Source organism: Camelus dromedarius, chromosome 7 (assembly GCF_036321535.1).
Source record: "Camelus dromedarius isolate mCamDro1 chromosome 7, mCamDro1.pat, whole genome shotgun sequence".
NCBI lineage: Eukaryota > Metazoa > Chordata > Mammalia > Artiodactyla > Camelidae > Camelus > Camelus dromedarius.
Genome location: NC_087442.1, coordinates 39327100 through 39350728, shown reverse-complemented (window position 1 = coordinate 39350728; position 23629 = coordinate 39327100). Strand labels below are relative to the sequence as shown.

At 42.2% G+C, this 23629-nt stretch overlaps 1 protein-coding gene across 4 annotated transcripts in view; it reads right to left on the bottom strand.

Annotated features, from left to right (window-relative positions):
- PDE1C (phosphodiesterase 1C) overlaps window positions 1–23629 on the bottom strand; it is a 508368-nt gene that overhangs the window by 441784 nt on the left and 42955 nt on the right. For all 4 annotated transcript variants that reach the window (XM_064487468.1, XM_010988060.3, XM_064487470.1 and 1 more), the window contains exon 2: window positions 10951–11037. In XM_064487468.1, coding sequence (XP_064343538.1) covers window positions 10951–11037 — 87 coding nt within the window. The remainder of the gene's footprint in view (window positions 1–10950; window positions 11038–23629) is intronic.

The window sequence follows — 23629 nt, the reverse complement described above, 5'->3', positions numbered from 1 at the left end:
ACCTTGACTCATCCAAATCTGAACTCTCCATCTTCCTAATCCACCTCCAGGGTCAGGTGTTGGAGGAGGGGGATAATGCTTCCACTCTCTTTCCCAGCCTGCGCCAGCCTTTACTGCCCTCTTTCCAGTTATCCCCATAGGAAGAGAATTTCTTCTCTGATAAAGGTTCCTTGGGCCCAACTCACTAGGGCAAAGATCTCTGCTGGGAAGAGCCACATGGCACCTCTGTGAGGATTAGGAAAGGATCCCCTTCCCCTGGGGGAAGCAGCCCAGGCCAGGACAAAGACAGAACTTGGTGAATGGACACGGCTGAGTGTTGCTCCCACATGGCCCTCATGGTCAGCTATTTTGGGGGTTCTTCTGGATAGTATCTCCAGAATATCAAAGCCTCACTCTTTACCGCCAATGGTCCCATCTCTGTAAATGTCCTCCCGAACACTCTACCATCAGATCAGACCTGTGAGTCATGACTGTCCCTTCTGTCTCCAAGTCCTGATGGAACTACCACTTCAATGTCTATCCACTCCTCCCCGTGCTCCCCCTTCCCCTAGTCCAGGCTACACTATCTCTCACGTGAACTGTCACAACAGCCCCCTAACCCCACAACCTGCTGCCATTCTTGCTCCAAGCCTTTGTCTACCCAGCAGTAAAGGTAACCTTTTTAAATATAAATTTAGTCATGTCCTTTCTCTGCCTAAAACCCTTCAGTGAATCCCCATCACTCGAGAAAAACTCTCAGGACAAAGTAATAGCTCTTAGAATAAACTAATAGAATGAACTCTTAGAATTTAGGTTTTAAAAAATTAAAAAAAAAACAAAAACAAAAAACTCCTTACCTTGGCTCATAAGCCCTACAGAATCTTGGGGAAAACTGGGAATGGTCCACAGGCCATACATGATACTTGGAGAGCTAAGTTTGAGTCAGATCATGAGAGACCTTGGGGAGTTTGGACTTTCTCCTATAGGGATTAGAGAGCATGAAATGCTTTTACAGGAGATGGGAACTATCAGGAAGGGAGTGGAGAAGTTTGACAGGGAAGGGAAAGCAGCAATAAAGACAAACTAGCACTGTGGGCAGCTTAATCCTCTGCAGAACATCAAGAGCCAGCGTAAGGCACATGCCTCAGTTGTCAACCAGAAGAGAGAAGAAGCCAGAGCATTCCTTCAGTCACTGGCTAAGGATTGCTCCCAAAGGCTGCTACAGTCATCCCCTAGCGTCTGCAGGGGATTGGTTCCAGAACCCCTCTCGGATGCCAAAATCCACAGATGCTCAAGTATCACATAAAATGTGTAGTATTTGCATATAACTTACACACATCCTCCCATAAACTTTAAGTCATCTCTACATTACTTATACCTAATACAATGTAAATGCTATATAAATAGTTGTCTGAGCTTGACATAAAGTTCTGCTTTTTAGGAACTTTCTGGAAATTTTTTTCAAATATTCTCCCTTTTGTAAATTTTTTTAGGGGGGAGGTAGTTATATTCATTTATTTAACAGAGATATTGCGGACTGAACCCAGGACCTCGTGCACGCAAAGCACGCTCTCTACCACTGAGCTATACCTTCCCCCTCTCAAATATTTTCGATATGCAATTGATTAAATCCATAGATGCAGAACCCACGGATACAGAAGAGCAACTGTATTCCTGGCCCACTGACATGGCAGCAGAGCAAGATATGGTGGCCAGATGAACCCCGCTCAGGCAAAGAAATGCCAGTGCAGCAGTTGGGAGTGGTAAGAGCATGGGAGAGAGACGGGCCTGGACAGAAGCCACTACACTGCTATAATCAGATTCAGTTTTTATAAAGAAGATTCTAACCACAGTTGCAGAGAACAAGCCAGAGAATGGGTATTTGGATGTATCATTTTTCATGCACACTTTGACAGGTAGAATGTGCATGTGAGGGGCAAGGGGACTGTGTGGCTAATTTTAAGTATCTATTTAGCCAGGCCGTGGTACTCAGCTATGTGGTCAAACACTCTGAATGTTTCTTTGAGGATTTTTTTTTAAGAGATTAAATTTTAAATCAGTGGACTTTGAGGAAAGCTGATTACCCTCCCCAGTGTGGGCAAACGTCATCCAATCAGTTGAAGATCTTATTATAAAAAAAGACTTACCACCCCTTGCAAGAAAGAATTCTCCCAACAGACAGTCTTTACACTCAAACTGCAACTCTTCCCCAGGTCTCCAGCCTGTCTGCCTACCAAGCAGATTTTGGACTCACCAAGCCTCTACCATCACATGAGCCAATTCCTTAAAATAAACCAATCTCTCTCCAGAGAGATTAGATAGATAGATAGATAGATAGATAGATAGATAGATAGATAGAAAGAAAGAAAGAAAGAAAGAAAGAAAGAAAGAAAGAAAGAAAGGGAGGGAGGGAGGGAGGGAGGAAGGAAGGAAGGAAAGAAAGAAAAAAAGAAAGAAAAAAAGAAAGAAAGAAAGAAAGACTGATTCATTCATACATACATACATACATACATACATACATACATACATACATACATACACACATACATCCTGTTGGTTCTGTTTCTCTGGAGAACCCTAATAGGAGAAAGATAATAAGAAGGAATCTGGAGAAGATGGGAAATGGATACTAGTGGCCATCAAGCAGCTGGAGAGGACTCAGGGATCAGAGAACATGCAGGGGTCATATTCCACATCACAAGGAAGGTTTGAGTGCCAAGGACAATCTGAGAAAAGTGGCATGAGCTCGAGAAGCCCTTGGCACAGTGACAGTCTGTGGTGAGATCTCTCTTGGCTCATGAAGGCATTTCTCTCCATAGATCTGACTCTGCTTCTTGGCCCAAGCAACCTCGGGACATTTGAGGACTCCTGAAGTCCTCTCCTGGCCCCCTCTGTTTCCTCATCTGCCTTAAGATTCATATACTTTTCCCTGTGGTGAAATGATTAGAAGAGTCTTGAATTCACACTGATGCTTTGTTTCAGAGACCCCTTCCCTGGTAGGTCTGAAAGGGAACATTAGCCTTGGCCAGCATCTTTCTCCTCGCCCCACCTTCCAGCAGCCATTGGCTCTTCTCCCCAGGGAGACCCCTGAACCTGAGTCATAAGCCTTGGGTGACAATAGAGGGGCTGCCAGATATGTTACCTCAGACAAGTGGCTTAATTGGTCTGAGTCTCACCTTTTCCTCTGGTGAAATGGGCATAATCAGGCTTCCTTTGCAGGGCCTTATAAATGCACAAGTTACAAGTAAAAGTTCCTTCAAAAAGATCTTTGAAGGGAGGGACCATGTTTATTCACTTGTTAGGCACCTTGCACAATGTAACTCACCATTAGAAGTTGTTAAATGAAGGAATGAACAAATAGTGCACAGCAGTCACAGTACCGAGTGTACCTCCAACAGTACAAAGTGTTTCCCAAAGAAGAAAAGTCAAATGAGAGCTGATGATTCCTTTGCCTACAGCACAGCCTTGCACCCTTTCTCTTTAGATTAATGTTTTGGGCTATTTTAATCAGGTGGCACTGAATTTGATAAGGTTTCCCAAAATATAGCAGGTATTTAAGTTCAATATAAATCTGACTTCCATTCAATTTGCCCACACCCTTAAAGGCATAAGCCTTTACTAGCAATCACTACCATGATGCCCTGTTATCCACAGTGGCCACTAACTCCCTGCTGTCTCATCTCTACACGAGCCAGCCTCATGAACATAAAGCTCCATTGTTTCTCCAAGAGACCATGAACATGACTCATGACAAACATGGATGGGGACTTTGGGCTCCAGAACTCTGGGATATTCCCCTGATCAGACCACCAAGAGCACAGGGAATGGAACTCAAAGGCACCATGGCAATCCCACAGGCTGACCTTCCATAGCTCTGCAGGAAAAAAAGGCATAGATGTTTTGGAAAATGGTGTATTTGAACCATAATTTCTTCTGGCTACAACTATCTCTTACCTTTGTTTAGCATGCCATAATGTTACGCAGTACCTTTGGTTCATCTAAGTATGCTTCACACTAGTACCCGCTGCTCAGTAAAGACGAGGCACAGATGCTTCAATATCATTTGCAGCAGTGGTTCTCAACAACAACGGCATGCCAGGATCACTTATGGAGACTCAGGGACATAGAAAACAAACTGTGCTTACCTGAGGGGAAGGTCAGGAAGGGACAGATCAGGAGTTTGGGATAACAGCTACACTTTACAATATATAAAACAGATAAACAACAAGGACCTACTGTATAGCACAGGGAATTATATTCAATTTCTTGTAATGAGTGTAATGGAAAAGAATCTGAAAATATATATGTGTATGTATATGTATAACTAAATCACTTTGCTGTACACATGAAACTAACATTGAAAATCGACTACACTTCAATTAAAAATAAGAATTAAAAAAAAAAAGAAAGATCACCTATGGAACTAGTCAATCACATAAGACATCAGGGCTCACCAAAACAGATTCTGATTCACTAGTCTTGAATGGGGATAGACAGCTAAGCATTGGTATTTTTTAAAGCTCACCAGATGATTATAGTGAGAAGCCAGGGATGAGAACCACTGCCAGTTTGCAGCATTCAACCCAAACACTCCTGGTCTGTTTCCAGACTGTTTCCATCGTGATGTTTCTATCTGGCTCTGAAACGGGGAGGTCAGGCAAGTCTTCCTTGCAAATCCCACCATGCGCGGTTAGCAATGTATTTGGCTTCTCTGCTTGATTCCTGACTTTCTCTCAAGGGCTTTGCTTAGACATACTCGTCTCAGTTCAGACTTCCTTGAGAGGATGCTGACATTCTGTGCTTCCTGGGGACCAGCAGAAAAAAACACTAATATTTATTGAACTAATATTTATGTACCAAATCCTGCATTAGTTTGTGTAGCTAATTTTTGTAACAAATATCCAAAGTCTCAGCGGCCTGACACCACACTAAAGGTTTATTTCTTGCTCGTTACAAAGACCAATGCAGAGGAGAGGGAGAGACTGAAGAAGGAAGCAGATCACTCCAGATTGGTGGGTGGCAGTTTTAATAAACAAGGGATTTTCTTAACAGGCTTGCCTTGAGTGGCCACAAGATGAGTAAATTTCCACACCCACCTACCAAATCTTAAAAGTTTATACAGAGGACTTAACTGGGTTCAGTTACATATACCATCCAGACAGTCTCAACCCCACATTTCTATCTAAAGGCTGTATCCTTGGAGAAGTTTCTGAAAATGCAGAAGGCAGGTGGCCAAGGACAGGGGAGGGGGTAAGAAGACTCCAATTGCCTGGGTCCAGCTCATGGGTCAACCAGTGGTCACATCTCCTCAATGACTCCCCCCAGCAGCCTGGAAGAAACACATATCCGTTCTCCTACATTCCATTGGCCAGAAATTAGTCATATGGCCCCACCAAACGGCAAAAGGGACTCTGGAAAATGAAAACTAGAAAAGAAAAGAGGGTTTGAGAAACATGGATCCTTTGAAACTCTATCCTCTCCATTATTTTGACCAAATTTCCAATTCACCAGGTGCAGACATAGTTTACACCTGCGTGCCAATGGCTGAGGGGAAAATCTGCCCCCCAGTCAGAGTTGTAACCTTTCAATCATAATCGAGGCTCACTCAGTCAAAGCTCCTAAGCCCACCACCAAGATATAAATTAAAGCTTTGCCCTAGAAAGAACACCTCTTTTTCATGTGATCTGCTGTTGGTGTTATCACTTACAGAAGGTTTAAGACTAGACAATTTTAATAGTATGCTATAGCTCTGGCTTTAGAAAGAAAGCCAAAAGTAGACTTCATTTAGTAGTTGGAAATTGCATCATCTTGTGACATATGGTTTTTTCCTTTATAGAACTAGAAACCAGAAATATGTAGAAATACAAAAATGTCAGTATGTTATGAGGCAAGGGGAACAGCAGCCAGAAATTCGGTGAATAATCTTTAGCCAGCCAGCAGAATTGGCCACATCAAAGATGCCTGACGAGGCTCCAGGGAATAAGGATTAGAAATAAATACAGAGCAGCCAAGGTTACAACTTGCACAGCAATAGGTCCCCAATGGATAGCCATTAGAGTCATCACACATCTGCACTTGGACTTGGAGGGGGAGCATGGTTTCATAGGGGTCTAACATGGGTCCAGCCACCATGTTTCAGGCTCTGGGCTAAGTATTTTACACGTACATTTCATTTCAAGCCCTCCAATAACAAAGAATGGAATTATGGAGTTGGATCTCCTTACTGTGGTTATGAAATCCCTGGAGAAGGTAACTCCTCTCAGTGGCAACCTTGGCAACAGAATCTTCAAAAGTACCAAGAACGCTGGAACCAAAGGGAACAGACAGGCAGCTCAAAAGGGAATTTCTGACACCAGAGTGGATGCAACTATTTGCTGAAGTGACTTGTAATAGAGAGATTCTCCCCCATCTGTTGTTCACTGGCAGCTAAATTCATCCAGGACTCTCTTCCAGCTTAGTGATTCACCTCAAACCGGACAGCAAACACGTTCCTTGTCACTAGCAAACACACACCCACACAGATACACAGAGCTAGCTAAACACACACACACACACACACACACACACACACACACACATACACACACACATCATTCTTTGTGTCCAGATGTGGCCCCTGCTGTTGATGATAATGATAAGGATGCCGGTGTTTTAGAGTAAATGTCACGGAACAACACAGAGTAAAGATAAACTGTACTTAAGAAAAAAGAGCAAACTACAAAGTTGGATACAATATTGTCACAACTATGTGAAAAATGCACTTTAAAAAGACAGGGAGGAAACACACCAAAATTGTAATAATGATTATATTCTAGAGCTGGAATTATAGGTAATTTGGTTTCCCAGAGGCAGCGAGTAAAGGCTTGTCCTCCCACTCAGGAATCTTGGTGGAATTTATTTTCTTCTTTTCTGTGTCCTCCAAATTTTTTACTATGCCCACAATTAGAAAAAAAAAAAGAAAAACATTTTAAAAGTTAATTGTTAATACAAACACAGGTCTCTAACTAGTTTCTGTATTTTTCATGTTTAAAATTTTTTAACCTACTATATACACAGGGAACTATATTCAGTTTCTTGTAATGAGCCATTAAGGAAAAGAAACTGAAAATTTATTTATATATATGTATATATATATATGTATTTATGTATAGAACTGAATAGCTTTGCTGTACATCTGAAATTAACATTGTAAATTGACTACACTTCATTAAAAAATAAAAATATAATTTCGAATAACAATCTTAATAAAATAATCCATGGTGGAAAAAGTTATGATTTAAGAAATATATTAAACCAAATTATTCTGAGCCAAATAAATGACCCTAGACTGTAAGCTTCATGAGGGCCATGTATGTTTTGTTCACTGAAATACTCCAAATACCTAGAAAAATCCAAGCAGCAAGTAGGCAGTTAATAAATACTTGTTGAATATTCTAGTTCTGACGGTAGCTTTAAGAAGAAATGTGGAAATTAACATATCAAGGATATTGCTCTTCTAGGTTTAGGATGTGCCCTAACCAACCTCCATGAATCAGGATAAGGTGGTCCATCTTTACCACCAATTGAGTAAAGAAGAATTCATATTCATTGTCTAAAAACTCTTGGCTCCTCTTCTCAGACTGGATTTCATTCTTCCATCATATCAGGACCTAATGGAAAAGTTCTGCTACCACATCACCAGTAATGTGACACTTTATTTACTGGTAATTTTTAAAATATTATGCATGTTCACCATACAAAGCAAGCTGATGCCAAAAGAAATAGATGACAGACTTGTGTAGTGGAAATTCTAAGTCATGATCTTGAACTATAAAAATAACCTTTATGGGTGGGGAAAGCACAAAGCCTCTGTATTGACAAGATGACTGAAATCTCAAAATCACAAGCAGATTTTTCCAGATGTTGATTACCCTGCTACCCAGAAACGCTACCAGAGAATCAGTCTGTATTATCATGATAAAGGGAAGCAGTTACAGTTGGCAGCAGGTGGGAGTATCAGTGATTTAATGCTGAGACGCTTTTGTCAGGTATTTAAGCTTCCAAAAGGCATTTTTTTCACTGTGGTAAATTCTTGCATACATCTGGCAACTGAATTTTTTTTTTTTTTAAGTATCCCTCGAGCCAATAAAGGGCATTTAGGAGAATGGAGGCCATTTGGTTTCCTCTTTTAACATGAGTTACCTCTTGACTTAATTCTGCCTCTGATTTTGAAGATCTCCTCCAAATCAGAAAGCATTGTCACTGACACGTAGCCTGCACTCAGCAGGCGGTTTTGGGATTGACTCAAAATGTGTGACAACTTTCTTTTTCACAAAGAAAATTGAACGGTTGAAGTACGCTAGAAATCAAGACCACGTGTTGGAAACAATAAGCAGAAAAGGGTCAAAGTGAAGTGTTAATTCAGTGATTAAACTGAAAGAAGAGACAAGTCAGTGGAGCCTCATTTTCAGCCCATGTTTGTTGAGGTCCCCACTGCAGTCCAGCCACCGTGCCAGACCCTTCTACCTACAGAATCTTAACCCTCACAACAATTCCCATTTCACACATTGAGAAACAGACCAGCTACAGCAAAGGATGAGATTTACATGAGATCTAAATGGGGACCAATTTGACTCCTCCCCAGGCCTCCACCATGCTAGGCTGCCTCTCTTCTCTCCTCAGAGGGTGCAAAGTTCCAGACACTCGCATCTGACGGCCCTTCCACCCACTCTTTCTCTTCCAACCTCTCCCTTTTTTAATCAAGTCCAAAGAAATAAATAAGCAGGGAGGAGACAGGTGCTAGTTAGAGCCCACAGGGTAGGCCCTATTCCTTTCCCATCCCCAACCTAGAATACAGAACTGTGCCCTTGAGCTGCCCTTGAGGTTTCTATTCCAGGAAGAGAAGCCCTTAACCAACTCCCAAGCCTGTCCCCCACCCCAAGTATCTTTTGTGGTCCTGGTTCCCACCCACAACACTGGCCAGGCCCCCGCACTGACCACCTTCAGCTTCCTGCTGCCCAAAAGGAAGTGAAAAAACCCCAAGCATCATGAAGAAGACTCACCCAAAGTCAGCAGCCCCTTAGAGACTGCAGACCTGCCCCCTGATACCCAGCGGATCCTGGAAACTTCCCAACAGGGACTCTACTGGGAAGATAGGAGGGAGATCCAGCTGCCTTGAAGGACTCGGGGAAGAAAGGAAGGGGAGAAAATGCCAAGACTACCCAGAAGCTCAGCATCCAAGATCCACAATCTACCTGTCAGGCTCTGACTCAGTCCCTGCCTTCAGGCAGCTCATAGTCTAGATGGGCTGACCCACAAGTGAACAGATGATAACGGCACATGGTGCTAAGACAGAGGGAAGTCCAGGAGAGGGTAGGGGGTGCCATTAGTCCAGTCCACAATTTCCTGGAGGAGATAACATTAACACTAGTCTCTTGTTTGAGATAAGAGTGATAAAAAGGTATGAGCAAAAGTGATAGGGTTTTGGGGGGTTTTTGTTTTTTTTTTAACATTATTAGTGTTATTTTCATCCTAATCATACTCACATCATTTTCATCCTACTCACACTCATGTTAGTGCGGTAAAACATCACAATGAACAGCACAAGTTTTCCACAGCTGACCTGCCAAGGTCAAATCCTGGTAATTTTTAAAATATTATGCATGAAAATATTATGCATGTTCACCATACAAAGCAAGCTGATGCCAAAAGAAATAGATGACAGACTTGTGTAGTGGAAATTCTAAGTCATGATCTTACGGGCTCTGCTCTTACGGGCTCTGCTCTTACGGGCTCTGCCTCAGTCTCCTCATATGACTGTTGTGAGGACTAAATGACAATAGGTGGAAGGCGCTTAGAGCAGGAGCTAACACGTAGTAACCATTCAATAAATACAGCTCTGCTGTTATGTCACTGTTGCTTTTTTCTCACATTTTAAGCATTTTGCACAGTAGTAACTTGTGACGGGTGGGAAGTTACAGGTAAACGGACAGGATCAGACAGAGAAACAGACTGTGTTAACAACTAGTTAGAGAAGTTCCAGTACCAAAACTTCTGACAGCCCGTGCCATTTCCAATGCTTTATAAAGCCATTTATAAAAATCCTGAACTCTTAGAAGAAAGTTTCTTTAAAAGCCTTAATTTTCACATAAACAAGGAGGGACTAGGCACTAGGAGACAACGTGACTGTCAACATTCTCAGATTGGAGGACTCCACACCTAGGGTTAATTTGTAAATACTTAGAATCCAAATTGAATCTCCTTCTGCGTGTGATTTTTTTTTAAATCCCTCAAAGTCTCACAGGGTCCCTCTGTCCAACATCCCCCAAATGCCACAGCCCACAGCACCAGGAACTTCACTTTGGAAAACACAGGCCGCCCTCCTCCACCCCTGCCCCCAGGGCGCTGTCCACACAGCTGTGCTTACCGCCAGCACCGCTGGGGGGCGCCTTGTGTTGGCGGGGATCCTAGCATCTTCTCGGGCTGCTCGGTGGTCTCTTCTCACTAGGACGAAGGGACCCCCCACTTATCTAGCAGGAGTGACCAGGGCGAAGGGCAGTGAGCACAGGAGCAGGAGTAAAGGCTAGAAATCATAAAGTGATTAGCCACGAGGTCGCTAAGATGGACCACATATGCTTGGTTATTTCCCCACAAAGAGACAGAGTGGAGTCCTGAATTGTGGCCTTCTGTCCGGCCAAGATGCCTGCACCAAGCGCTGCACTGCTGCTTTGGGAAACACTTAGGAAACTCCAGAAAGATGCAGCCAGTTCAGTGCGAAGGGCACGGGACTTAGGTTCATGAGAGCTGGATTCAAACCCCAGCTCCACTGTGGCTGAAAAAGCATTAGCACTCTAAGTCTTGGTTTTTTCCATCATTGCTCTGGAACTGATAGTACTCATCACTTCTGTGTTCCCTTCAGCTGCTGCAAGAGCAGAGGAAAGGAAAGCGTCTGGAGGATTGTGAACCATGTCAGTTGCATGCAGTGGGGCTTACCTTGCTCTCCTGCATCCTCAGCTTTCTCCACAGTTTCCGCCGGACTCTGCCACTCCTTTTCCACCGCTGCCCTCCTGGCCCCTGCCTCTATCAGCAAAGAAAAGAAACATGCCCTGTTAGGCACCTGAGGATGACCAGAAGAGCACGTGCTGGATGACCTCTCTGGGGTGTCTGATGCAGCTGACTGGTTCCTCTGCCTCTACTTTTGACTTGGATCTTCCTGCATTCCCACGCCCAGCTCCCTCCTGGCTGGCCTGCCACCCTCCTCTGCACCTTAAACACTGGTGTTCTGTTACAGGCCTCTTTTCTCTTCTCACTCTCCAAGTGTTGGCATCCACCCTGCTCGGATGCTGTTGACTCCCATTTCTCCAGCCAGCGCATAAAGGGACTGAGCCATCCGGGCAACAGGCAAACCAATCCTGGAAAGGGACCATTTGGGAAAGTGAGAGGAGCTTCCTCCAGTCCCCTAGAAGGATCCCCACAAATCATTCTGCAGGAGATAAATATTCCTGCATCCTGAGAGCACTGATCCAGAAGAGGCAGAAATAGAAAAGCAGGATAAACTTCCCTGTAGAATGTCATTTGCCACAACTCTGTGAGTAGTTAGAATGACTCCCATTTTTCAAGTGGAAAAACAAACTCAGAGAGGTTGAGTAATATGCCCTAGGTCACGGAGCTCCTACGAGGCAAATTCAGGATTTGAACACAGGTCTTCAACCGGTCTAGTGCACTTTCTTCCTCCCCACATCCACCCCTCTGGGTATGAAGGCTGAAAAGTTAAGTCCATTCTAAAGTGAAAACACTCCTACTGAAATTTTTCTTAAGATGGTGCTTAATAGCACATGTTTTATGATGACTGAAAGTATTTTCATTTTGTATAGTTTTTATGCTTCCTGAACATAGATAAATAAAACACAATTATACATTTTATGATCTCAAAACCCAAATAAATGGGGTGGGTAAAAAACTGTCCAGAATGTCATGGCCATGGACACAGAGCAAAGCTTCCCTGCCCACAACCTAGCCAACTTGTGATTTTAAGTCAATTCAATGAATGATAATTTTCCAAACAGTGAATCTTCAACCTGCTAATTGACAGATTATTGACTCACCAAACCCTTGTCTGTAGTAACATTTTGTAAAATTCACAAAGGTTTGGGTTTCACTGAGACCAACCAATGAAGAGTATATTTTGAGAGGGACAATTGCTTGTGTGTTGTGAATTTTAAGTATCATGTTTGCCACAAATACCAAAAATTTTGTAAGACTAGAATGGTTTTTTCTTGTCCAATGCATTTTCAGACCATTCTGCCAATCTTCTCTATTCCTCTTGGTCAGTGGATTTGCTTTCCTGATGTAGGAGTAGAAAAAGGTGGAGTTGAAGGCAGTATGCAAGGAATTGTTCTAGAAATATTGTCACCCTTGGACACGCCTGCCCTACAAGAGCCGACACACACACAAATATGTGTGTCATAGTCCTGTACACATTCCCAAAACAGAAGCTTCAACTGGATGTTAATTTTTACATATCCTTGTCAATTAAAATATGTTTAAGGAAAATCCCCCCTATTCGTGTAACACTTTCTGAGAGAAAGGAACTTTGAAACGTGAGGAAAGAGCATTTCTTGAGCACCTACTAAGCCACCCGGGCTCTGCCTCATATTGTCACCACAGAGCTCCATCTCACCAGTACCCACAACCCTGCCAGGTTGGTGTCATAATCCCTGTTTACAGAAGAGAAAAGTGAGGCTCAAAATAAAAGGTGCATCACAGATTACTCACTGCAAAATGACAAAGTCCTGATTCAAACCAGATCTCTCTTGCCCCAGAGGCTATGAATTTTTGGGGGGGAAGAGAGGCCAGGAAGTAAGGATAAATTTCACAACAGTCCTGATTCTTCTACAACAGTCGTCTTCCTTGCTGTGATCTACTCCTCCTATCAGCTGAAGAACAATTGCTCGATGACAAAAGAAGAAAAACCTCAAAGAGAATTACGTCATCCTCAATCACTTTGTCAATCCTAAAAAAGACAAATTAATACCCCTCCCTTCATGAGGGAATCAGCCTCTCTTTTAGCACAATCAGGGGGCAGAGCCGTGCATTACTAGCTTTAATTTGCCAAAGACAGCACTGGTGAGTTCCAAAAGGAAAAATAATTCACCAAAGGCAAAGTGACAATGGATGTGTGGGCGGGAAGAATCAGGGGTCTCAATCTCTCAAATTAGCATCGTCAAATTACTTTTGGATGGCTGTGGAAATGTCACCATATTATGTTAATTTCTCCACAGTGCATAAAATCGATGCCCCGGAGTTACAGAACATTCCTGACTTCTTCCTGCTTTCTCTTCAAGTGCATCATTCAATAATTAAAATCTATTATATTCCTAAAGCTAAACACTTAGTAACACCTCAGCAGACACTAGGGAGGAGAGAAATGGAATTTTGACAGCAGGTCTGCTATCAACTTGAAATGAAATCAGCTTAATGCTAATTATTTTTAACATTCAGTTTCTATATTTACCAAATGGCCTAACTTTTGGAGAGCAGGGCTCTTTCTATGAGTGCCTGCTGAATTAACCATTAACTTTCCCCATCTATTCACTCGACCAACCCTTTAAGCCCTATTGCAAACCCTATCAGTTGTTCAAATCCCCTTAATCCAGCCCACAAGGATCACTCGCTTCTCTACCTCTATTTGCACTTTTGTTCATTTAATCAGCATTTCATATACATATTAAATGTATTAAGTATGTACCATATAACATGTGCCAGACAATATGATGGGAATTGAAAACCAAATGGTTACTAATAATAGCTGAATTCCCTGAATGCTTACTAAGAGCAAGTATTTCTCTAAGTGTTGTATATGAAATGAAATATAAGAAATATATATATTTCTCTAAGTGTATATGAAACTAATTAGTGATGCACTTGTATGAGGAACATCCCACTATTACCCCAATACTACAGATGAAGTAAACTGAGTTATTTAGTAACTTGCTCTGGGTTACTCAGATCATAAGTGATGGGACCAGAATTTGGACCCAGACATCCTGCTCTACAGCCCTGGCAATTAAGCACTACTCTACAGCTACCTCTCCTGGCCCACATTTCAGGAGCTCATAATTGAATAAAAGACACGCATGGACTCAGAAAATGACACAAGAGTGTGATATAATTGAGCACACCGTGGAAGGGGGACCAACACAGACTGGGAGAGTCTAGTAAGAATGTGTCAGGAAGGCACAGGAGAGGAGATATTCCAGACATGTTTGAAAGTTTAGTAATTGACACTACATCTAGATCCAAATTTCTCCCGGCTCATTCTATAAATCAACGAGTAGAGTTGTGTATTATCCTAAAAAATCATTTTGCCTGGGCTTATAAAGAGTGCTATGCTAGCAAATCAGTTCTCCAGGTCAGAAATGGCCACAGGCGGAGGGTGGTAGGGGGAAAGAGCCCTGATTTGTATCTGCAGATTTCCTTTTCCAATTTCTACTCTCACCATAGCAGGTTTCAAGCTAGCAACCAGATATCACTGAACTCATTTGGGATGAGATGTGTATGTTTGGGTCTCGTAAGTCGATTTGAGCTGGTACCAGCACACCACTGTGTGAAGTTCCCATAATTCGCTTCAGAAATCGCAGCAGCTGAGAGCTAGCTGGGCAGAAGAATATCACCCCTGAAGGAAAGGGGCTGAGGGCACCCAGGAGGGAGGGAACATGTGCTCAATCTCTAGAAGGCTGCTGCAGCAGGGATGGTACTCAAAAGATAAGACTCCCAAAATAAACTGGTAACAAATGGGGATATAAACTACAGAAACAAGTCAAGGAGCCAGGAGGAAAATAGTAGCACCACAAAAGGGACTCAAGGTGAACCCTAAGGGTCAGGACCAGGACCTGAGGGAAAGAGATGCCCAGTCAGAAGAGAAAACACCTGAGTGCAGTCAGGCACACCCTTCGGGCAACACCCAACCAGGGCCTGGAGACAAAGCAGAAAATCCAGAGTGCCTCCACTATTACTTCCCCTCCTAACCTATCCAAGTCCCTCCCAGCTCCTCCTCTGGGCTCTCAGAGCATCCGGTGCTGACCTCTACTACAACCCTTTCCACAATACACTAATTATCCACGTAGATGTCTCCCTCTAGGCTGGGATCTCCTGCAGGTATATAGCATATAATGCTGGCAAACCAGTGGGCCAAATCTGGCCCACCACCTGCTTGTATAGGGTATGCAAGCCAACACTGGTTTTTACATCTTTAAATGGTTGGAAAAAATCAAAAGAATAATATTTTATGATACATGTAAATTATATTAAATTCAAATTTCAGTATGCATAAACTAAGTTTTATTGTAACACAGCCATGCTTCCTCATTAACATACTGTCTATAGCTGCTTTCACACTGCCATATGGCCCACAAACCTAAAATGCTTACTATCTGGTCCTTTATGGGAAAAGTTTGCCAACTCTCAGCACGTAGCATGCCACAAGGAAGGAAACATTGAGTAAAAGTTTGATTAATGATTATTTGACCCTAGATCTATCCCCAGCCATTTTTAATCTCGTAACTATCCAGACTTTCCTGGTTGGAGGACCGCACTCAGCCTAGCAACTAGCATTCTTTTCTAGCTCCTCCAAGCACTTTGCTCCCAGTGAAAACTCAATCAAATCTTCCCAGATTGGTAGGTTCCAATCTGTCTATATAAGTATTTCCAAGTTTGTAGTTCTATGAAATTTGACTAGGAATTCCATTTAAAAAAAAAAAAAAAGGATCCCACAACTAAATAATCTTAATAAATGTTGAGCTAAACGTGCTTCTTTAGAGCAGAATTCCACAAAGCCTTTACGATGCTGATGTTCCCTGTGAAATTCCAAGAAACATTTCCCAAATCTATTTGCCTGTGGAATCCTTTTGTTGAGAACTGTTGCTCAGAATTCACTTTGGGAATCTGATCCTAAAGGAAGTAGAGATCTAACAAATATATTGTCATCAAAGCTACGTGGAGAGTTTGTTGTTCTGACCCAAGTTATTTAGCTTAACCATAACACCACTACCACCACTTGGCTGTGGGTAGTGTAAACTACAAGACAGCTGCAGCCTGCATCACCCTGTAGGGAGCAGTCACTGCTCCACTCCCAGCATGGCCACTGCCCAAAGACCCTGTTCCCATGGTTACCTGTGATGCTAACTCCCTCCCCTCCTACAAGGCTTTGTTCAGACATCACCTTCTGAACAAGGCCACCCTATTTAAAACCACAATCTCTCCCGAGCCAGGACGCTGGATTCTTCCTTCCCTGACTACTTTTTCCCCTAACACTTACTTCCATCTAACAAATTATATAATTAACTTATTTACTATGTAAGTTCCATGAGGCAGAGATTTTTTTGTCTGATTTGTAACCAGCGTGTCCCAAACACCTGGAAGAGGGCCTGGCACACAGTAGGCTCTCAGTAACTATTTGTTGAAGGAATGACTGAATGAATATATAGTTATAGCCATTGATTCCCTTTCCAGTATTTTACTTACTGGCTCTATACCCAGGATCTAAGAGGTAACAAGGGAGGGGCGAGATTGTATGGTAAGAACTTTTGCTTTCACTCTGAGATGGGGAAACATTGGATGGTTTTGACCACAAGAGGGAGATAATCTGACAGCATTCTTAGCCCAAGCTGCTGGGAAGTGACTGCAATAATTCAAACCAGAGATGATGGCTCGGATCAGGGTGGAGGAGTGGAGGTGGGAAGGAGTGGTGAGATTCTATTGTAACTTAAAGGAGGAGGCAGCTGGATTTGCTGGCAGGGCAGGTGTGGTATGAGGGGGGAAAAAAAGGAGTCAAGGATAACTCCAAAGCTTTTGGCCTGAACTGGAGAGATGGAATTGACAAAAACAGAGAAGGAAAAAAAAACTGCAGGTGAAGTAGGTCTGGGGGAAGAAGAGCAGCCTCCCACTGCACTCAGAATAAATCCAAATGCCTCCACGTCTCCATGTGATCTGGCTTCTACCTGCCTGTCCAACTTCATCTCACACCAACTACACTCCCGTCTTTCACTGTGCTCCAGCACACAGCCTCCTTCGCTGCCTGGAACTAGCCAAGCTCTCTCTCACTCGAGGATCTCTGCTTACGATGTTCTCTCCGCCTGGAACACAACCCCACTCCCCATACCCCAATCCAGCTTCTTGCTTTAATCCTTCAGGTCTCAACTTACAAGTGAAGGTGAGAACACTTACTTGACCTCCCTATCAAGAGTTTATTTCCTCTGCAGAACCTACACAGTCACACATGTTATTTCTGTATTTACCTGACCACATCCTATCTTCTCCACCAGCTTATATGAGGTCCATGGCGGCAAGGACATGACTCTTTTGGTCACTACTGCATACCCAGTACCTGGCACATAATAGGAACCCAATAAACTTTTATCGGCTGGTTAGTTTAAAAAATAGTAACACACATTACTATATATAAAATAAACAAACAACAAGGACCTACTATATAACACAGGGAACTATTTTCAATTTCTTATAATAAGCTATAATGGAAAAGAATCTGAAAATATATATATGTATGTGTATATGTAACAATTGCTTGCTGTAATCTGAAACTAACATTGTAAATCAACTACAACTCAATAAAAAATAAAAATTTTTTAAAACATTTAAAAAATAGTATCACTATCTGGGGGGAATCTAAGCTAAGCAGACATTTCTCACTGAGGAAAATAGATAAAGGAAAATATTCTGAGATCATCAGAGGAGAGGCATCATTCGTTCATCAGCTTAGCCGCTGTTCACTGAGCATCTGTTATCAATGGAAGAAGCCCCTTGTACTTTGCAACAGAAACCACAGCAGGGGCCCTCTCAGTTGCTGATGAGATTTTAATCCAGTGTGACCTTCAGGTGCCTTGGGCCTCCTGCTCCCTGCTTTGACCACTTTATATAGGCTCACCCTTCCTTCAGAGGTACAGCCTCATTCAATTTGCCCAGTGTTTTTAATTCAGAAGGTTTGGGTTTGGGGGGAATTCTGATAATAATGATAATAAATTATCACTTAGAAAATGTGGGAAATCGATGAGAAAAATAATAACCATCCATACTTTTATTACCCAGGAAAAATCAGCAGATCTCCTCCAAGTCTTTGCTCTTTCTTTTTCCCTTTATTGTCAGTATCGCTCAAACAGCTCACAAGAACATGTCTGGAACTACTGAATAAAGTAGGGCATTTGTGGGATTCTAATTATTTAGGCCTGTGCTATGAGTGCAAGGGAATTAAAAGTCCTCTATGCCTGTAAGTGATGGATATTAACTGGAAATAAACTGAAGATAGATTATTAAAATCTTCAGGGTTTGGACCTGTTTCCAGCTCATTTGCTCAAATTAGCTTCCACCCCTTGCCTCTGTCTCCCCATCAGGGATGCCGAGGAGCCTGGCAGTACCTATAGGAATTTAGCAAATACTGTCCTGAAATCAAGACTAATAACAGTACCTCCCAGAACAACCAAATAGATTCAGAAGCCGTACTTGGCCATCTTTCCCAGAAGATGGGACACTCTGGAAAAAGAATCATCCCATACAGGGCACCTACCCTGTACCAGCTACAGTGCTAGACACCTTCCATAACTTGTAAATCTTCACAACGGCCCTAGAAGTAAGAATTAGCTGCACTTTGCAAATGAAGCCGTTGAGGCTCAGGGAGGAAAGTGAATGTCCAAGGGCCCACTTAGTAAGTGACTGGATCAGGCTAGAACCCAGATCTCTCTGGCTCCAAGGCCTTGTTCAGCTATACTGATTAGATTTCACCTTGGTCGTGACCTATGGGGATATAAAAAGGACCTTTCCTGTGCTGGATTTAAAATTGCTCGTGAACCCACAGTGCTGAGTGCACGTTATCTAAAGGGGACTGGGGAAAACATCAAATTAATTGAGATCACCACAAGGTTAGATTACTACTTAATAGGCTAGCTAAACACTGGGGACACAGCCTCAATACAGCCAGAATTTCAAACCGCAGTCTTGTCTCTTTCTGGGGATGCACTGGGATTCCAAGCTCCCTGTCATCATCGTTGAGGACTGTGTGTTAAATAATCCACACTTGGGTAAGGGGCTGGGCCACTGAGAGATGGGCAAGGCCTGTTCCAGAGCCCCAGGCCACAATGTGTTCCACTCTGGACCTCAGTTCCAGAGGGGGAGGTCAGAGGCAGGGCATGGGAACAGGATTGACCCCTCCAAGCTTGTTTTGTCCCCAGAACAGACGTGCACTGAATTCCCTAGAAACGCTATGGGTGGGAGAGAATTTAAGGCCAAAGAGCCAGGAACTGCATCTGCTAACTGAGGAGAGTTTTCCAACTAAAACAATCAAGCAAGGACGTTGGTGCCTTGGGAAGACCTTCCTGTTTCCAGTCTTGCAGAGATCCTAGCCTTCCTTCCGCTTACACACTCTGCCTCCACTTTGAACACTGAAGTTAGGTACGTTGCTTTCCTTTCAAATACAGGATAGGTGGCCTCGGGGGTAGTGAGAGCTCCTTCCACTGGATGACCACCTGAGAGGGGCACTGGGGACTTGATTCAGATTTGACATGAGGTGTTAATTCAATCTCTCTGGTTCAAATGCAAACCTACTGAGCTGCACTGGTGCACAAAGTAGGTCTGATCCCTTCATGGACTTGACAGGTTGGTGGAGAAGACGGACATGAAAACAAAGGCAGAAAGAAACATGTAGTTACTGATTGTGATAGTGCTAAGAGGGAAAGAATAGGGGTGATGAGGGATAATAACAGGGAGAATAAAGAACTTCAAGTAGGGATTCAGTTTGTGTTTTGAAACAGTTTGCTGTGGCAGTTGGAGGCCTATTTGGAAGCCATCTCACTGGCTTAGGGGAAGGGCGATGTGCCTTGAATCGGGTAGCAGAAGTGGGGTGAAGTGATCAGACTGGATGCATATTTGGGGCATAGAATGGACAGAACGTGGTGGGACTGGAGAGGAGAGGACGTAGAGGAGAGGTGAGCAAACAGAGATAACACCCAACCTTGGGACTGGACAAGATCATCTGAAATTATGAGTTTAGAATACTGTATAGATTCTTAGAAAATGGGGCTTCAAAACCCAGACTAACAGGCCAAGAAGTGGGGCCAGCCTACCCCTTGATGAAGCACAGAGCCACCAGGGACTAAAGGCATTGCTACCTAAAATACCTTTCCCATGTCAAGGCTGAATGGAGGGAGAAGCCAATGGGGTTTTACTCAGGTGTCCCAACCTCCCTTTCTGTTCTTCCCCCGTCTTTACCACAACTTCCAGGATCCCAAAACTTTTATGCTGCCTCCAGGCACTACATTATAAAGAATTCCTACAGACAACCCATTAGAAAAATATAGACAACCCATAGAAAAAGGGCAAAAAACCTGAACAGGCATTTCACAAAAAAGGATATCCAAATTGCTGATAAACATATGAAGAGGTGCTAGACTTCATTAGTCATTAGAGAAACACAGAATAAAACCATAATAAGCATACCCACCAAGTGGCTAAAAAGAAAAAGACTAACAATACCAATTGTTGGCAAAGATCTAGAGCAGCTAAATACCCTATATGTTATTAATGGGAATGTAAATTGGTACAACTACTTTGGAAAAAAGCTTCTGGCAGCATCTACTAAAACTGAACATATATAAATACCCTATAACCCAGAAATCCACTCCTAGGCATTTATCCAATGAAATATGTACGTACTAGTGTCAGAAGATATATACGAGACTGTTTTTAGTGGGGGCCCTACTGATAATAGTCAAAAACTGGGGAAAACTCAAATATGCATCTGCAAGAGAACGGATAAAATAAGTTGTGACATATTCGGACAAAGGAATGCCATGTAGAAATGAAACTGAATAAACAAATGTTGCACGTGAGAACATGGATGAATCTCCTAAGATAACGTTGAAATAGGAAATCAAATAGAAAATAGTATTTCTGTGACTCAATTCATATGAAGTTCAAAAACAGGCAAAACTGGTCAAAAAGTTAGGAGAGTAGAGGCCTTTGGGGAGGGGGCGATGGTGACTAAGACTGAGTAAGAGGCAGTTTCTCCGAAGCTGGTAACATCCTATTTCTTAATCTGGGTGTCGGCCACACGGTTGAGTCCATTTCATGAAACTCCAGGTAGGGAGGGTGGATATAGCTCAGTGGTAGGGTGCAGGCTTGGCACACACAAGGTCCTGGGTTCAATCCCCAGTACCTCTGTTAACAGAAAAAGTTGTACCTTATGATTTGTCTACATTGAAATACAGTTATGTTATTCATCAGTAAAAATGTACTCTAAAAACATCTTGGAAGAATGTTTGCCTATGGCAACCAGTGGGCAATATGGCTGCAATAAATAACCAAGAACATAGTCAAGGTAAACCAAGGTCATAGCCAACCAGTGCCAAGCACCAAGTTAAGCGAGGATGAAAAAATAATAATAAATAGTAAAATCTTTTTGTCTTCAAATATTAATATTCTGAGCATTTCTCAAGTTCTGGGCTTTGATGTACTGTTGTTTCAGCATTTGGCTGCCAACTTGTGTTTTGGGTGTAGGATTTGCCGTGTTTTGGAGGTTTACAAAGGTATTATTGTATCCTGTTCAGGGTAGGCTTTTGTATGTGTATATATGCACACATCCATCTACCCACAAGGATGTGTACTGTACATAATACAAGTCTGTGACTACAAAACAACGAGGATGATTCCCATAACCACACACAAAATGAGTCTGACTATTTTATCATCACACCTGGTCTATGCATGCATGCTCCCTGCCACTGAGCACCCATTAAAGAACTCCAAACACCATTTAAGGCGCTGTCCTGGTCATCAAAAAAGCTGGGCTGTGTAATGAAAAAACCACATGCTTTGGAGACCACCACGTATCTATGTGCCCCTGGACAAGAGATTCAACCTCCTTGTCTCAGTTTCTGCTCATATAAAACGAAGGAAATGCCTCTGTAAATTGTGAGGCTAGAGTGAGAATTAAATGAAGTAATTTACAGGAAAGCGCCTGCCATGTACTAAGCCCTTAACAAATGCTAGACAGTTGTAGTAATGTAGCAGCAAGTTTCTCCTGTAATTCTATTCATTTTTAAAGTAAACACATTAACATTCTCTATTCTCACCATAACTTAATGAGGTTAAAAGTTCAGGTCTTTTAAACTCGTTTCATAGACTTTTTCAGAAAATGTTTAAAAATATGCCAGGCCCTGTCATTTCTAAAGAACAGCAGACAAATACAAGGAGGAAGGGTATTGGAACCTTAAATTTAAATTCATGGAACAGACAGCTCTTCAGGTAGACACACTAAAAAACTAAAAATAAAATGAACCACCAATTAATGACTCAATGAAAGGAAGGTCCCAAAGAAGTCATAAAAATAAATTGACTCTAATTTCTTATATTAATCAAATTTCTTTCAGTAAGACTAAACTACCTCCAATGACAATAGATAATTACTGAGAAAGGTAACTTCAACTGCAATTGTCTAAATAAAGATCCTTAATTTGGGGGTAACTGAATATATAATGCATCCTTTAAAAAATGTGTTTCCTGACCTATATTTTTTCAGCATAATCCCACTACCATTTTGATCACATTTCTGATTAGAAAATGACCTTCTTTTACCTAAATTGTAGGATATTAATTAAATAAAGTGTGGCACATTTATATAATGAACACTAAAAAATGTAACCATAAAAGTTGCATTTTCAAAAAATATTTGGTGATTTGAAAGAATGTCCATAAAATATATCCAAATAGAAAAAAGAGAGGCTATGAAATAGTACATGTACACTGTAATTTCACATTTGTGACACATGTCTGCATAGGCATGGAATAAAATCCTGGAAAGATGGCTACTCAAATGTTCGTAAGAGTTATCTTTGAATGGTAGGATTGTGAGAGATACATGTTTCTTTCTTTAAACTTATGTCTTGAATATATGTATGTATATACATGACTGGGACATTGTACTGTACACCAGGAATTGACACACGGTAACTGACTGTACTTCAATAAAAATAAATTTTTTAAAAACTTGCATCTTTTGCCAATGTTACACCATAAATATTTATTACTTTTATGATGACATAAGAAAATATTCCTCTTTTTTAAAATGATGTAATTGTTTACTTTTTCAATGTTTTTTACATCTTGGCAGAAATCTAAGCACAGGCTTGTAAAAATCTCCCCTCCTCTATCATTGCTCTCTTCCTTACAATTTCTTTCATTTTGGCCATCCGTGTGAAACATTTATGAATGTTATCAAGTAATCTAAAGAAGGATAGCATCTGCTTGCAAGTGATTATGTGGCCATATTCAAGACGTTGCACTTTAATCAAGATTTTCTCAAATAGACTTAGAAAGTTGGCACGTCCAAATCACCTAACAGGGCTATGCGTCGAACAGTGAATTCAAGTCTATAGTCTGACCTCTTCCCGGGTGCGTAACCCTGGATGAGACATCTGATTGCTCAAAACCTCTGTTCCTTGCTTGGACCCTAAGGGGACTGCCTCTCCACCTCTAAGGCCCAGAGGACCCTGTGTGGCTGAGTGGGTATCCGCAAGGTCTCAGCAAGGCTAATGGTGTTTGGTCAAAGAGTTCCTTATTAGTGTACGGGGGTGGCCATAACCAAGTACCACAAACTGGGAGGCTTAAA